Raw genomic sequence first — 15053 nt, 5'->3', positions numbered from 1 at the left:
TGGATGTAGCGTAGACAAAAGTGCTCCAAAACCCTTCATTGAGGAGCAAGCCCACTTCATGTAGAATAAGCCAGCATTTATCCCTGAACATCTGGGGCAATCCCAAGGGCGACTGGATATATTTTGTAAAGCTTCGTCTTGGTTACATAGGTTCTATTTACATAGTTAAATTAAACCCACTTATACCTGGCATTGCTTGATATTTTCTTTGCCTGAAGGCATACCAAATCCCACTTTTTTTTAAATCAGATATAGGTTTCGTATGTTATCTGTGCAGTCTCCTTGCTACAAGAATCCCTCCGTCACTATTCCTCTGCAGTGCGTCATGCTGGCTTTGCAATCAGCCAGCCTCCAAGATCTTGACAACAATGTTCGGTCTGGTCGCTGTTACTTTAGGTGCTTCTAGGAAGCTTGTCCATATTTCCTAGGCTGTTGTGCTAACTTCACATACTGCAAGAACAGTCCCTGCGTGATACCGAAAGCCTCCTATCCTTTGTCAAATGTATGAATTTATCGCTGATGTATCAATCTCCAGCTATCAAGCAGCACTCTCTGTCCACTGCGCCAGCGCCATGTCATTTCTAATCTTTTTGAAAGGCTGCTGACTCCCTATCTGCATATCCGATGCGAAGAGATATCTTTCAATAACCTTTTGCACTGTTTCCACTGGCCTTACAGGTTTCAGAGCAATACGTGGTTCCTTCTTATCAATTCCTGCAACTTGGCCTGTGGGTGTGTGAATTCAAGCACATTCATTTCCCAATTGTGGTCCTCATCCAACTATCAAATTGCACGTAACAACGGTGCGGCAATATAATTTAGGGTCAGCTAACCCAATTCACATTTTTTCAAGGATAACTTAATTGTCAAGAGCTTGACTCGGCCGAACTTTCCCTCTTAGATTATGCACCACCTCTCAGACACTATCCGCCTGGTTTTCAACCCTACACCAGTCTGTGTACACAGTAATTTTCTCCATTTCATAAAAACACGACCAAACCATGTGCTCCAACACCAGAGCACACAGGACCATCCAAACCATGATTAAAGCTTTTTCTTTATGAGCAGAGCCAGTGCATGGTGTCGTTAGTCGTACCTAACCTGTGCAAAATATGAATGAGGTGCTGCACATGTATTATTGTGCCTCTGTGCTGTACTAAGCCACGTTATTCCAAGTGTGTCAAACCTTCTATGAATTTAAACAATCTATTTGCTAAAGCTGTGCTCAATATTTTAATAGTAGTATATAGGACAGAAACTGCCCGGTATGAACCTCTTTCCTACATATCTGTATCTGGTTTTGGAATAATCACAATGACAATCTCCCTTTTGGATGAAGACAGACAGCTGATCGTCTGCTCTTTTTGAAATACCCTTACAGTATCCTCTTAAATTCCCCATGCCTTTTTAGGTATAAGTGAATTCTATAGCTCCTGGGGTAACTATTACATCCTTGTATATTCCGGACTAGAAATGTAACTCCAGGATCCATTGGTGTTCCCACCATTGCTGTCTTGTCCACGTGCAATCATTAGCTCCTGTTTTCTATCATAACTTATCCCTAGTGACAGCTAAATTTTTCCTGAACTATTCATGTCATTCCTGTAGTGACTGAAATGCGCCTGTAGCTAACCCTTATTCACCTTCCCTGACCCCATGCAGCCACCCATAACAGGTAAACTGTAAGTGCTGCCCGCTCAACCCTTCAGCGTCTAACAAGGGAAACAAAAGTTTCCCTCCCCAACTTACCTTCCCTAAACCAACATCAATATCTTTATCCCTCTATTAGGTTAACTGTGCACTTTGATGTTATACGTCTGTAAAACTGGGGTAGGTGGAACATTTTTTTTCTTTAAATTCCAACTCATCACTTGCTCACAAAGAGACAGAAAAAGCAGGTACACATTCGGAGTCCGACCTAGCAATAAAATCCACGGGAAGAAGCCAAACATCACTGCACAGCCTCCTTGGCAGTAACACCAGCTGATCAATTCAACAGTCACCACCTCCCGTTCTACAAAAACATCATGTGGTTCGGCATGTGACAAATGAAAGGGCATAAAGCACAAGAGACAAGACACCACATAGAGGCTTTCTTTAAACCTACAATGTCAAAGTAAAACATTTTTTTCCAGGCTAGCAAAAATTACCAATCTCACAAATATTTTAAGGAAAAGTTAAAAGGTATCACATATTCGCGATTGGTCTTTTCTTTCCCCGAATTCTTCCCAGGAAGCATTTTACAATATAATGCGCTTTTTTCATAAATAATTGTAAAAAGCAACAAAAACTTCATAACTATCTTAAATGAGCCCGGGGCAGCAAGAAACTACTTTACCAAAGAAACAGTTTCAAGAGTAAGGACATTGAACAAACACTGATAGCTATTATGGTGGGAATGCCACACGTTCAAACATGCTTCAGAGCTTCTCTTCGGGGTGTCAGCGATTAGAAGCTCTGTTCCCTGGTGCAAAGTATGTATTCAGCAAGCTGCCTGTGAGGGTCCATGCCACAGTACTATAATTAACAAACTTGTCTCTATTAATTAGCAACTTTTATTGAGTCATTTATCAACTTTTATTAAGTCAGTTCTTGGGGAGATTAACCCCTCTCACAAATACTAAATCACACCTACTTAAGAGGTCGATTTCCAAATACCATGTTTTAAAAGGAAAATGTGGTCCTGTGACATAGTTGGTCAAGCTTCCTTCCCAATGGAAGGGAGTGTTAGAGATATGAGCTAAAAGGCTACACACAAAAAGGTAACTCAACAACCTATTGGCTTTTGTTGACATTGCAAAGTGCCTCAGAACATCTCAATTCGATTTTTTATATGGGAATAAGTGGGGCAAGGGCCCTGGTACAACTCTTACGAGTCCGGCTAGAATTTCACCTTTCTGGCTGTGGTAAGAAGTTGATACACTACCCAAGACCTGAGCCTGGTTTTCCAAGTTGTTCAAAAGCTGCCTCATCATTGGTCTTCAGGGTCAAATGGCCAACCCGCCCAGCAAGTTCAAGACTTTCAGCTGGCTGTTAACACGGTCTGTGAAGGGATAATCCCGAATACCAGCTAGGGCGGACTCAATGCCTTTGAGAGGTGTGAATCGTATCTGGGAGCCATGTAGATGCTGCAGGTTTCCACAAAGCTCTGGTGTGGTTGTATGTAAAAATAAAGAGGACAAAAAGATCAATCCACACATGTAGTGAATCTAAACATGGACTTCCAATTCACTGTGGAAGAGATGTGGCGCAGCGGCCAGGGCGACTGCCTCTGGATCCTGGGGCCCACGGTACGATCTCCGGTGCCGGCGGCAGATCAGCCCAGCACCATGTGACGCTGGGTAATAGCTCGCTTAATCTTCCTGACGGCCCCCAGCGCTGGGACAACTCTCCGGAGGTAGCTGTGCGCTTTTCAAATACTGGACATTTACACGGTGAAAGTAAGCATACTATCAAAAGCCCTGGTTTATCATTATTAAGACACATCTACTTACTTTGACCATACAGTCATGTTGGTATTGTAGAAACTTTATATTTGCAAGCCAATTTTAAAAACTCAATATTGTGGTATCTCACTTTGAGCGTTAGAGTGATTTCCCATTCCATAATTTCGCGTGGCAATGGGATCTTCAGTATAGAGTGGTAACAAGCCAGTACTTTAGGGGGTGTTAGTTCCATAAGCAAAGGGAATATTGTTCCATGTTTTGAGCAACAAGGATCCTGCTTTGCTGGAATCAGGGGTGTGGAATTTATTAAAATATCTACATGTCCATGGGGCAAGTTGCTTCATAAATCTACTTGTCCTGTAACAAAATCCACTTGTCCCTTTGGTGCCATGTGGTTCGGCGACAAATTATGGAAGCAATCTCATTATATAAGAGCTCTGATATAGCCTCTTTGATTATGCCAGGGTCCAAACCATAGTAGTTTTTCAATACTAGCAATCCCTCTATGTTGCCACGTTTCTGCAGATCTACATACTGGGACTGAAGGTAGTGGTAAGCAATAGTTTCAGGGTTGGAATGCACTTTAAGTCTGTGCAAATCTATTAACTTGTATATTTTAAGGGGTTCAACAACTCTTTTCTAATCCTTTCCCATTCTGAGAAATGTTGTAAATTTACTCCTGACAATGGCAGACGTGAACCTTCTTCCAGACTTGGGGAAAAAGTGGTTGATGGGAAAATGACCTTGCAAACACTCAGGTTTTCGCATGAGCAAAGCTACACATGCATATTTGCTCATGATAAACTGCAGTTCACAAATATTTTCCAGGAGTACATTTCTTGCCCTACTTATATAAATTCTTGTAAATTCACGAAAGCCATACAGCTGCACTTAATGCAAGGACATATACCACGGGTGCACTTTTGAGACTTTCTTTAATAATAGGGCCCCTAATTTGGTCTGTCGTTAGCCACAACCTTTTGTGTTTGTTAAAATTCTCTCTCCCTCTCTCTGCGGCATTAAACTCTTTCACAAGGAGTATATTGGCACACAAAGTAGTTTTGTTCAGTGGCAGTAACTAATGTGGCAGTGTGTGCTTTTTTTAGACCAATTTTTTTTGCTTTTGCCAATGTTTGTTATAATAGTGAGGGCCCGGCAGCTCTCACATCAAGAAGGCTTTACAAAAACCATGCCAAAACAAGTCACGTATTTGCAAAACTAAAAAGCTGATCACTAATTTCGGACCGACTGGCTTTGCCAATGCTTGTTTATTTTTATGTTTCTCATAATCGTGTTGAAACTGATTTTCCAATATGAATATTTTTGTGAAATACTAGCATGCATCAACACATTTTACTAAATGATGCTGCAAAGAAACGGTACCTGAATTTCCTACTTTCATTTTTTTAGGAACATTTTATATTGAAAGTAAAGAGTCATTAATCTTGCTCTCAAGCTTCTGCAAATATTTGTATCTAATCAGAGAGCATTCTGGGAGCATTATGCATAGCCTCATATTGCTAAACTTTGAATCCGTGAGTACACATTTTTATACTGTAACCACTGTCAGTAGTGCGATCAGAACTTACATTTACTTAGAGCGCTCACCCTAATAATGAAGGCTTCCAATTAATGAAACATAAATACAAGTTGGAACAGCATTAACATAGGCACACAAATAATAACTTGACTTCAGGCAGTGCCCTTCCCTGGCCCTTAATGTGCTACTGCAAACTGGCAGCCAAAGGGTTTGTGCTGCAGGGGGTTGGGCCTACTTGTCCCAAGGACAAAATACACATTAAAACTTGTTGCCCTTGACCCCAAACAATATGTCCTGGGCGTCGGGCTATAGGAATTCCACATCCCTGCAGGGAACTCGGCTTAGCCAGTAGGTTGCAAGCTTTGATTTCACATGCTATATCAAGAACGTCACACGTGTTCACGGCAATAAAGGGGCCAGTGCCACCTGAATTCTTAAATGAGCTAATCGCTTAGGCTGAATATTTCCAACAATAATGGGGAAAAAAGAGGTTATTGGTTAGCAGTACATAGAAAAATCTAGTGGGCCATACAGTTCTGAAATGTCTTGGAAAGGAAACTGTGATGGTTTGCTTTACTGCCTCCGTGATACATGTCAAGAGCTTGCTTTTTTGGGCATACAATTAACCTAGCCTCCTGGATTTTTGCATTTTATTTTGCTATCTTCTTACTTGGTCTTTTTTCAGCATTGTTTCAAATTTTGCTCAATCACTTAAGTTCAGATCACTGGATACACTGTGTGCTTTAGATCATTCAATTGGTTTGGTTTCTTTTACAGGAGCGGTGTTACCTCACTTGGAGCTCTAGGAAACGTAGAAGGTGGAGAAATACAGACCAAATTACTCTCAGGATCATGGTTCTTGTTAGTTTAAGAATTCATAGAAAGCGGGGCAATTTGAACTCCGGATGAGTCCGCCCTGGAGTTACCACCCAACCAGGATGTGGATAGGCACTGATGATGAAGCATGTCACGAATAAGTGAGAGAGGCATCTACTCCAATATCTATGGATACCCAAGAGGCACTAGGAAACGGAATCTTCCTAGAACAGGATCTGTATTTTTCCTTTCTTCAAGTCAGTCCAGTTGCTTGTGTGTGTGAATAGTGATTTTGGGAGACGGCAAATGGCCTTATTCTCACACTCTCCAACCTTGTGATTGTACCTGTACCTAGAAGTGCCCTCGTCAGCCGGACCTCGGGGTCCGGCTGACGAGGGCGCTTCTAGGTACCGAGCGGTTGCATAGCTTCCAGGGCGGTGTGCCTAATAGCTATCACCCCAAAGCCCCCCGCACCCCCCCGCGACCCCCATGATGTGCTGAAAACCGAGCACTCTCAATAAACTCGGTTCCACTCCCAATCCCATTGCTGCTATTTGACCCCTGAGGCTTGAGCCGGGTTGGTTGTATTATCTTAAAGCTTCTGACAAAATATTGTTGTGTATTCTCCTTTGTGTCCGCTCCCCCCCTCTGCATTAGCGCTCGGATTGTAGCGCTGCGCTTTTGCCTTATTCATCGATTTTATGGTGAATGGACTCATTAAATTTTTTAATTCACTCACTGCACTCTGCCTTGTGTTGCCAGTTTTAATTTCCTCTTTCCTGGGGTGACTGGCCGATTCTCAGGTCATTATTCCTCGGGTCCCGGGCTCAGTGAATCAGCGGCGGCCATTTTGGGTAGGGCTTTCCCTCTCCTGGCGCTCTAGTCGCCACTATATAAACAGAGCACCCACTTCAGTCGCGAGATTGCTGCTATTTGACCCCTGAGGCTTGAGCCGGGTGGTTGTATTATTTTAAAGCTTCTGAGAAAATATTGTTGTGTATTCTCCTTTGTGTCCGCTCCCCCCCTCTGCATTAGTGCTCGGATTGTAGCGCTGCGCTTTTGCCTTATTCATCGATTTTATGGTGAATGGACTCATTACATTTTTAAATTCACTCACTGCACTCTGCCTTGTGTTGGCAGTTTTAATTTCCTCTTTCCTGGGGTGACTGGCCGATTCTCAGGCCATTATTCCTCGGGTCCCGGGCTGAGTGAATCAGCGGCGGCCATTTTGGGTAGGGCTTTCCCTTTCCTGGCGCTCTAGTCGCCACTATATAAGCATACGGCCATGACTCCGCGCAGCGGACGCGGTCAGCGGGCGCGCCATACTCGTGCCGGAGTCAAGCCAGAGTCCAGCCCGTCTGCGCCCGTCCGCGACTGGACGGGGCCTGGGGCCGGATCCCCTGGTTCATCTGTACCCTCCGACATGATGGGAACTCATAGGTATATCTCACACTACACTAAACAAGATTTACTATCTCTATGCCCGATACTTAAAGATAGCTGCTATCACACCTTATATGCTGACTCAATACCTCTCTCCTGTGAGACCTGCAATTACACTTCTCAATTCTCGAAGAGGGAAAAGTGGGAGACAGCCAAGTTAAAAATGTCGCTACTTAATTGTAGATCTATGAAGAAACATAAAATAGAGATACATGATTTACTGACGGAGAGCTGTCCTGATGTGCTGTTTCTAACTGAGACGTGACTAGACGAAGCTTCGTCGCCTGAAGCTCTCGAAGCCATTCTTTCAGGTTATTGCCTACTCAGATTAGACAGACAGAGACAGAGAGGTGGGGGTTAGCTCTTATCTATAAGACAGACTTAGAATGTACCTTACTGAAGGCTACGCTACCTAATAAATAGCGAGAGTGGTTTCTTCACTATAAAAGCAGGACCCAAAAACATAATTAACGGACTGCTTATATATCGCCCGCCTGGAGGGGCAGCACAGTTCGGCGACCAACTTATAGAACTTATAACCCAGCCGGCTCTTCGATACAAAAAAATTCTTATTTTGGGTGACCTAAACCTTCACTTTGAAAATACTGAATGTGGGGAGGCACAGGCTGTGGCAGAAGCATTGAAATCCCTAGAGCTTAAACTACAATCTAGATTCCCCTTGCACCAATTAGGGCATCTTTTAGACCCTATCTTTGCTAATTGGGAGGGTGTTAAGGTCTCCTCCCCGATCAGAACGATGTGGTCTGATCACTTTATCATTCCGTTCGAAATAGAAGATATCCCCTTAGAAACTAGAACTAACAAACCCTTACCCCAGAAACGAAGAGACTGGAAAAAATTTAAGCAGGAGACATTTAAACTTGCCCTACTTGAGAAACCCCCGCCCCCTAGCAACACTTTGCAGGAAGCGTGGAATAGTTACGAAAAATGGGTGTCCAATGCCCTGGATATGGTAGCACCCTGGACACTCAAACCCCCCGCAAGACAGACCAAAACTGCCCCCTGGTTCTCTGAAGAACTCAAAGTAGCCAAAGCTAAATGCAAACATTTGGAAAGATACTGGAGGAAAAGTTACAATCCAGAAAGTAAGTCACATTATAGAACAGAATTAAAAATATATCATAAACTTGTGAGATCAGGGAAAGGCGCCCACTTTAAGGGTAGAATAGAATCTGCCGATAACCCCACTAGAGAGCTCTTTGCCATTTATAAAGAGCTAACAGTCCTGACCAGACTCGAAGTCCAAGACACCTATTCCAGCGAGCTATGTGACTCCATAGCTGACCATTTTGTTGGCAAGGTCGACAAAATCCATGCCACCTTCACAGACGACGTAGACTCCTCGAGTAAACATGTGGAAGGAAGAGACAATTCTACCGTTAAACCTCGTCTGACATGCTTTAAAGTACCTGAGAGACAGGAACTGTTAAACATTGCCAACAGCATACAGTCTGGCTCTCCCTGTGACGTGAGTCCCCCCAATCGTTGTAAGGGAGTCTTGGAGAGCATGTTCGATCAGATCACTCATATCGTCACTCTGTCTTTCCAAGAATGCTATGTGCTTGATGCATGGAAAACAGCCCAGGTTATCCCTTGGAAAAAAAAAACCAATGTCCACATCTCCCAACTTCAAAATCTTCGTCCCATTTCCCTTCTTCCCTTCTTAACGAAAATAGTGGAAAAAGTGGTAAATAGGCAACTCATGAAATATTTGGAGGAGGAATCCCTCCTCCACCCTACGCAATCAGGGTTCAGAGCCGGCTACTCTACGGAGTCAGCCGTCCTCTATTCCACAGAGTGCCTTAGACAGATGGTGGATGAAGGACAGACAGCAGCGTTGGTTTTATTAGACCTCAGTGCAGCTTTTGACACCGTGCTGCACACACAGCTGCTGTCCCGCCTCTCAGATATGGGAGTGGAGGGATCTGCCCACGCCTGGATAAAATCCTTCCTGGTTAATAGAAGATTTCAGATGCACTGTCCCCCTTTCAAATCTTCCCCCCGGAAGCTGAGCCATGGGGTTCCACAGGGCTCTAGCCTGAGCCCCACCTTGTTCAATCTCTATATGGAACCCCTGGCTCGTATAGTTGAAGCTTTCGGGGTGGATATCGTCACTTATGCTGACGATACCCAACTGATGATCAAGCTTACGCTCGACCACACGGAAGATGCCATTAACTTTTCCAAATGCCTGTCATCAGTGGCAACGTGGATGAATAACAACTGTCTGCGCCTGAATGGCGAAAAAAAACAGAACTCCTGGTTGTTGGTAAATCCCCTTCTGCCTGGCCGCACATGTGGTGGCCCACGGAACTGGACAATTTTCCCTCTCCCGCGGACTCTGTCAGAAATCTTGGAGTGATGCTTGACTCGGATCTCTCTTTCAAGTCACAGGTTAGTAAAGTTACGGGTAGGTGTTTTAGCATTTTGAAAACCCTCCGTAAAGTCCTTGACCTTCTTCCCATCAGCGCCAGAAAGACCCTTGTCCACGCCTTAGTCACACCACATCTTGACTATGGCAATGCCCTGCTTCTAGGTTTAAGTAAAAAAGGCCTGCACCAACTTCAGTGCGTACAAAACGCTGCTGCCCGTCTGGTACTTAACCTGCCTTGTAGAGCATCTGGGAAGACTGCTCTAGCGAAGCTTCACTGGCTTCCGGTCAAGGAACGCATTAAATTTAAAGCTTTATGCCTTACGCACCGCATCGCCCAGGGCAAAGGCCCATGCTATCTGCAAAAAACTCCTCACAATTCACCGCCTCACCCGGAATCTGAGGTCGACCGGAGCGATGTTGTTTAAAACCCCCCGTACCCGTAGAGCCAGGATGGGTGGTTGTTCCTTCAGGTACCTGGCTTCGAAACATTGGAATGAACTGCCGCTTGACCTCCGAATGGAACCTTCAGAAACCAGATTCCGGGCAAAACTTAAAACTCACCTGTTTCCTGTCATCTAATTCACTCTCTTCTCTCTGACCTCGGATTCTTTCTCTTTAACATCTACCTCCTGAGAAATAGTAGCAATCTAGCGCGGGGACACACTGTTCTTAGTGTAACCAGGCGCTTTAGAAATGGCTTTATTATTATTATTAAGGGAATCTGATGTACATAACTTGCATAATCACAATTTTTAAAATAACAGTCCTCTAGTAGGGTGGGCCTTAGCGCGCTCATACCGCCGAGGCAATTACACACACCACTGTAAATACACACACTGGTCCTGATGAATGCCTGATAGAACTTGTCACATAGGCTGAAACATGTTCACCGCTCTTTTCACCGGGATAACAGTGGACCTTTAATTTGTGTCCGTTATCCTCCACATCTTTTTTAACCTGACCACTTGGCAAAACCAATAAAATCATTTTTTTCGACTCAATTGGCCTTTTTATTCATCACCTCACAATCACGATACCAGCTCCGCAGTAATTCTGGCGTTGCAGCACACCGGGGTGGCATTCGGCCATTCCTGGTGGGGCCCGATAATGAAACATGTCACCGACCAGGTCGGTGAGTGAGAGCTTAAAAAAAAAAACTACTAGGGTTTTCCTTCAAACAACAGAGTAAATTCACTTTTTGTGTTGCTTCAACCTGTAGTCATTCCTCCTTTTTACATGACACTCCTTTGTTGTTTTTGGGGAAATAATATTTAAGCCAAACCACACATGCAAATATGGCACGTCTTCCAGCTCTCCTCTAGAATATTTAACTGAACTTCAAACTAGATTCTACCTCATCACTTTAAAGTCAGTCCTGATGGCCCACTGGTACTAAATCGAAATTCAGAACAGTCACGAATCCCCCAACACCAATGCGCCTCCTTCAACCTGAACCCATTGCCCCCGTTAGCATACAACAAAGACCTTCATGAATTGTACAATACTGTATGCACTTTATTTGTAAATAATAATAATGTAATGTATGGTCATTGCTTTCTCAATGAAGCATCCTATAATCACTCATCATCGTTCTGAGTGACCGCTCTGCCATCCGTGACATAATGTAACATTGCTGCTACTATAGACAGTGTTTCTTGCTTAAGATTTCTCCACTAAATATAAAATAGGAATTTCCCGCATAGTCTTCCATTTAAAGTGGCTAGCTAAATCACCAAACTGGTAACTCACCCTCTGTGATCCAAAAGAGGTAATCAAACAGAATATAAACCATGCAGGTCTCATGCAAATCTGCAGCCGGTGCATTAATCTACTGAGCTCTCAAACTCACAACTTAACATAATTCAATTGTTGTGCAGATTTAGTTTATCGTATGCTTGATGATAACCACCTGATTGCTTTTACTTTACAAATATGCTTCGAACTATTGTTTCAGCTACAATAGTCTCCAGAATCGACTACGGGAATGCACTATATCTGGGTCTTCCAAAAAATTCAATCAACCGTCTACAAGTCACCCTGAATGACGCAGCACGGTTGATCTTTGGACTACCTAGACAGACCCATGCTTCCCCTCTGCTCCACAGGTTACACTGGCTCCCTGTGAAGCAGAGGGTTGAATTTAAAAGCTTGTGCATCGCCCACAAGGCAATTCATGGGCAGGCGCCTGCCTATATAAAAGAGAGGCTGGAAGTATATAATCCCAAGCGAGCTCTACGATCCGCCAATTCTTTACTGCTATCATGCCCGCGTTTTAAAATGGCGACCAAAGGTGGTAGATCCTTTTCAGTCCAAGCTTCTACCATCTGGAATAAGCTACCGGAGGTCCTCCGCAAAGAACCTGATCTCTTCCGTTTTAGGAAATGTCTGAAGACACTGCTCTTCAGGGATGCTTTTGCATCTCTGTAAGATTGGTCAGTAATCTGTACTCTTCGTCATCCTATTTCCTGCTGCTGTATCCTGTCAAAAGCGCCTTGAGACCTGTCGGTGATTTGGCGCGATATAAAACTCAGATACAAATACAAATAGCAGTCTAGCATCTCCTAATTGAATTCTACCAGCCCATTTTACTGAAATAAACTTGCCGCCATCCACAACTCACTTGCCCAGTTCAGATTTACATTTAGCCCTAAACCACAGCAGATTTAGCTGCCTAAGGCTTACTCATTAGCACTGAAAACAGCAACAGGTATTGACAAATAATTCATCAATCATAGAAGTAGCCACCGTCCTGCCCTAAGGCCCCTTGTTACCACCCACACTTACCATGCATGTCCATCATGCCTGGGGAGGAGCTGTTCTCTGGAGTAGTGACCTCAGAGCCACATTTTTCGTCTTTGGGCTTCTTTTTATTCTTGTTCTTCTGTAATATATCAAGATAGAAACAAATATTTTACTAAAACAGTGTCTGTTGTCCTCTTTAGCTTTTACTTGTAATGGAGACATTAACTACTGTCTGCATTCGGAGCCTTCTGAGCTGAAAAAAGGCCTTTTTTACACATATGCTGTTGGGAGTTAATGGCTGATAACTATTCGTTCTACTCCTCCTCGGGCACTTTGGGCTCAGGACACATTATTGCTGAGAGGACAGTGAAAGCTATTAATGTCTACAGCACAGGCCACCAACGCCAAACGTTCGATGTACTTCTCCCACTGATGCAACACTAGACCTGTTACTGAGATTAAACCAGCAAGGATACAGCAAAAGTGCACACAAAAGTTTCTTCCTAAAGCAAAAACTTAAATTTAATGATCACGGTATTTCATCTGTCCTTATTTCACCTCTTGATGTATGAGCAGCTTCATTAAGCAGTTTCCAATTGTAGCAATAATATTGTAGTGTTTATATAATGCTTGTGACAGCCAACATGCACACTCGAGCTGCTGTAAGTAACAGATGGTATTATGTCAACCTGATGAAACTTATGATATCAGTCTGAGAAGAGTGCAAATCTCAGTGTACCTAAATCAATGTTGTGACCAGGCCAGGGCAAAATTCAAATTACGCAGGTGTCATTTGCATAATTTTAGGAAGGTGCCCGTTATGAAAATATCTCAAAATGAAGCCACTATCCCACTTCACGTGCGGATTTGCAGTTAGCGTTTACCACGAACCGCAGAACATGAGTGGCGGTTGCTTGTGGTACTTTTGTTTAAATGCATCCATGCACCAAAAATGGACACATTTAGCGCTAAAATATAGCGCTAAAGGACGGATTCACATTCCAGGTTGTCAGGTTAATCTGCAAATTTTGCACACCCCTACTTGTGACTTACAGTTTAAATGGGCGTTTGCACCAGATGCTTAACTCAGTAGCATTTTATATAACACTAAGAGAAATACTGCCAATTTTAGTTCAAAGTATTTGTGGCAATCAACCATTGATGCATCAGAAAGAAAAACGGAAATATATTGATCGACATGAAAGACGCAAATGCATATTTGATAACAAAATATCCCGAAATGCCTTGGGGCCACACGCCCAACAACAGTGAGTTATTGGAGTGCTGTCATGTGCCGGTGCAATGACCACATCAAAAAGATATTTAACTCCTTTATTTTGAGTCCATCGCCACTTCTTCCACGATTCAGAATGTTAGACTATCCAAAAGAATAAATGTGGATCTTTGTTGCTCATAAAGAGGGCATCTGTTCAAACATTTACATGCAGATAATACATATATATCACATGCAAATAAGTAGGAGGGACAAGAGATTAAATGTATCACTGTAAAAAGTGAAGCGGTCACGATGGAGACCATTTCAATGAAGTGGTTGATCTAACACCATGTATGTAATATACGTTAACTGCTACAGATCTTGTCAAAGTTAATTTCCAAGGACATTAGATACACTAGAGTGGTCGGGCATTTTACCATATCTAATAGATATTTGTTTACGTGGTGTGGTTGGCAGGACAGGTCAGTAGCTGCCAGATGTTCGGTTTTTCAATATTAATTTCTACTGTTTTTTTGGTTTTTTTTTTTACCAGGCTGGTGTTCAGTAAGGTGTGACCTGCATTTAGTGGCTGGTTTAATTGGACTCATCAGTTCATAACAAAGTCCTGGGTTGTCTTCCATAAAATGCCTACGCAGGAAAGGCAGGCGAGAACGCTAACTATCATTTCTTATTTTAAAGCTGCAGTTGTGTACTTTCAAGCATGGACAGGATAAGCTAGGACATGGACTTAAACAGAAAGTAGTTTCCGAACCCAAGCAAGATGACCATCTAATTGTGTTCCTCTTTAACAGACCAACTCCAGCTGTTCATAATAGTCTCTGTTCAACCCTACATTGGAGCGGTCAATGTTACAACCATTTACGTTCTTTCGGCCATTGCGCAGAAAGCCATGCCGCGGCTTGATTCTCGGTTCCCGGACCATCCACGCCTGCTCGATCGGGGTCAACTCCAAAAGGAAACTTTCGAACCTTCTTCACTTTCACTGCCTATTTAACCTCTCCAAAATCAGACAGTCAACAACCTCACAACTGCTCTATGCCTCAGCGAGCCAGAATGCTACTGCCAGAATGTCCTCCTTGGACTCGCCAGGATTCATTCGAGCGCCTTGGAAAATTGTTCCCTTCTGCGACCCGTAACCTGAGACGCCTACAGACCGGATGCCCAGCTGCCTGGCTAACATAGGGCCCATAAGCGCCTTCGTCATACGTGGCCTCGCTGGTCCCAGATTCTGGTCCTCTCCCGGCCACCGACACTAGGTTGTTAATACAGAGAGGGACAACGTGAGATAGAGAACAAGCACTTGCAATGCAATAGGTCTCGCATTTGTGAGTTAGAGCTATTGGCGCTGTAAATTTATTTTATTTATTTTCAACACTTGTAAAGCACACTATCACCTAGCAGGCATCCTGGCGCTAACATGTGTGTGCACAGCAT

At 43.5% G+C, this 15053-nt stretch overlaps 1 protein-coding gene across 1 annotated transcript in view; it reads right to left on the bottom strand.

The window, feature by feature from the left end:
* The window catches only part of BCL7A (BAF chromatin remodeling complex subunit BCL7A), a 107185-nt gene that overhangs the window by 10996 nt on the left and 81136 nt on the right, over window positions 1-15053 (bottom strand). The window contains exon 3 of the mRNA XM_078667547.1: window positions 12425-12521. Within this exon, the coding sequence (XP_078523673.1) occupies window positions 12425-12521 (97 nt within the window). The remainder of the gene's footprint in view (window positions 1-12424; window positions 12522-15053) is intronic.

This window comes from Lissotriton helveticus, chromosome 11, assembly GCF_964261635.1.
Source record: "Lissotriton helveticus chromosome 11, aLisHel1.1, whole genome shotgun sequence".
Classification (NCBI taxonomy): domain Eukaryota; kingdom Metazoa; phylum Chordata; class Amphibia; order Caudata; family Salamandridae; genus Lissotriton; species Lissotriton helveticus.
The sequence above is the reverse complement of the archived record's forward strand: the minus strand, read 5'-3'. Positions and strand labels throughout refer to the sequence as shown.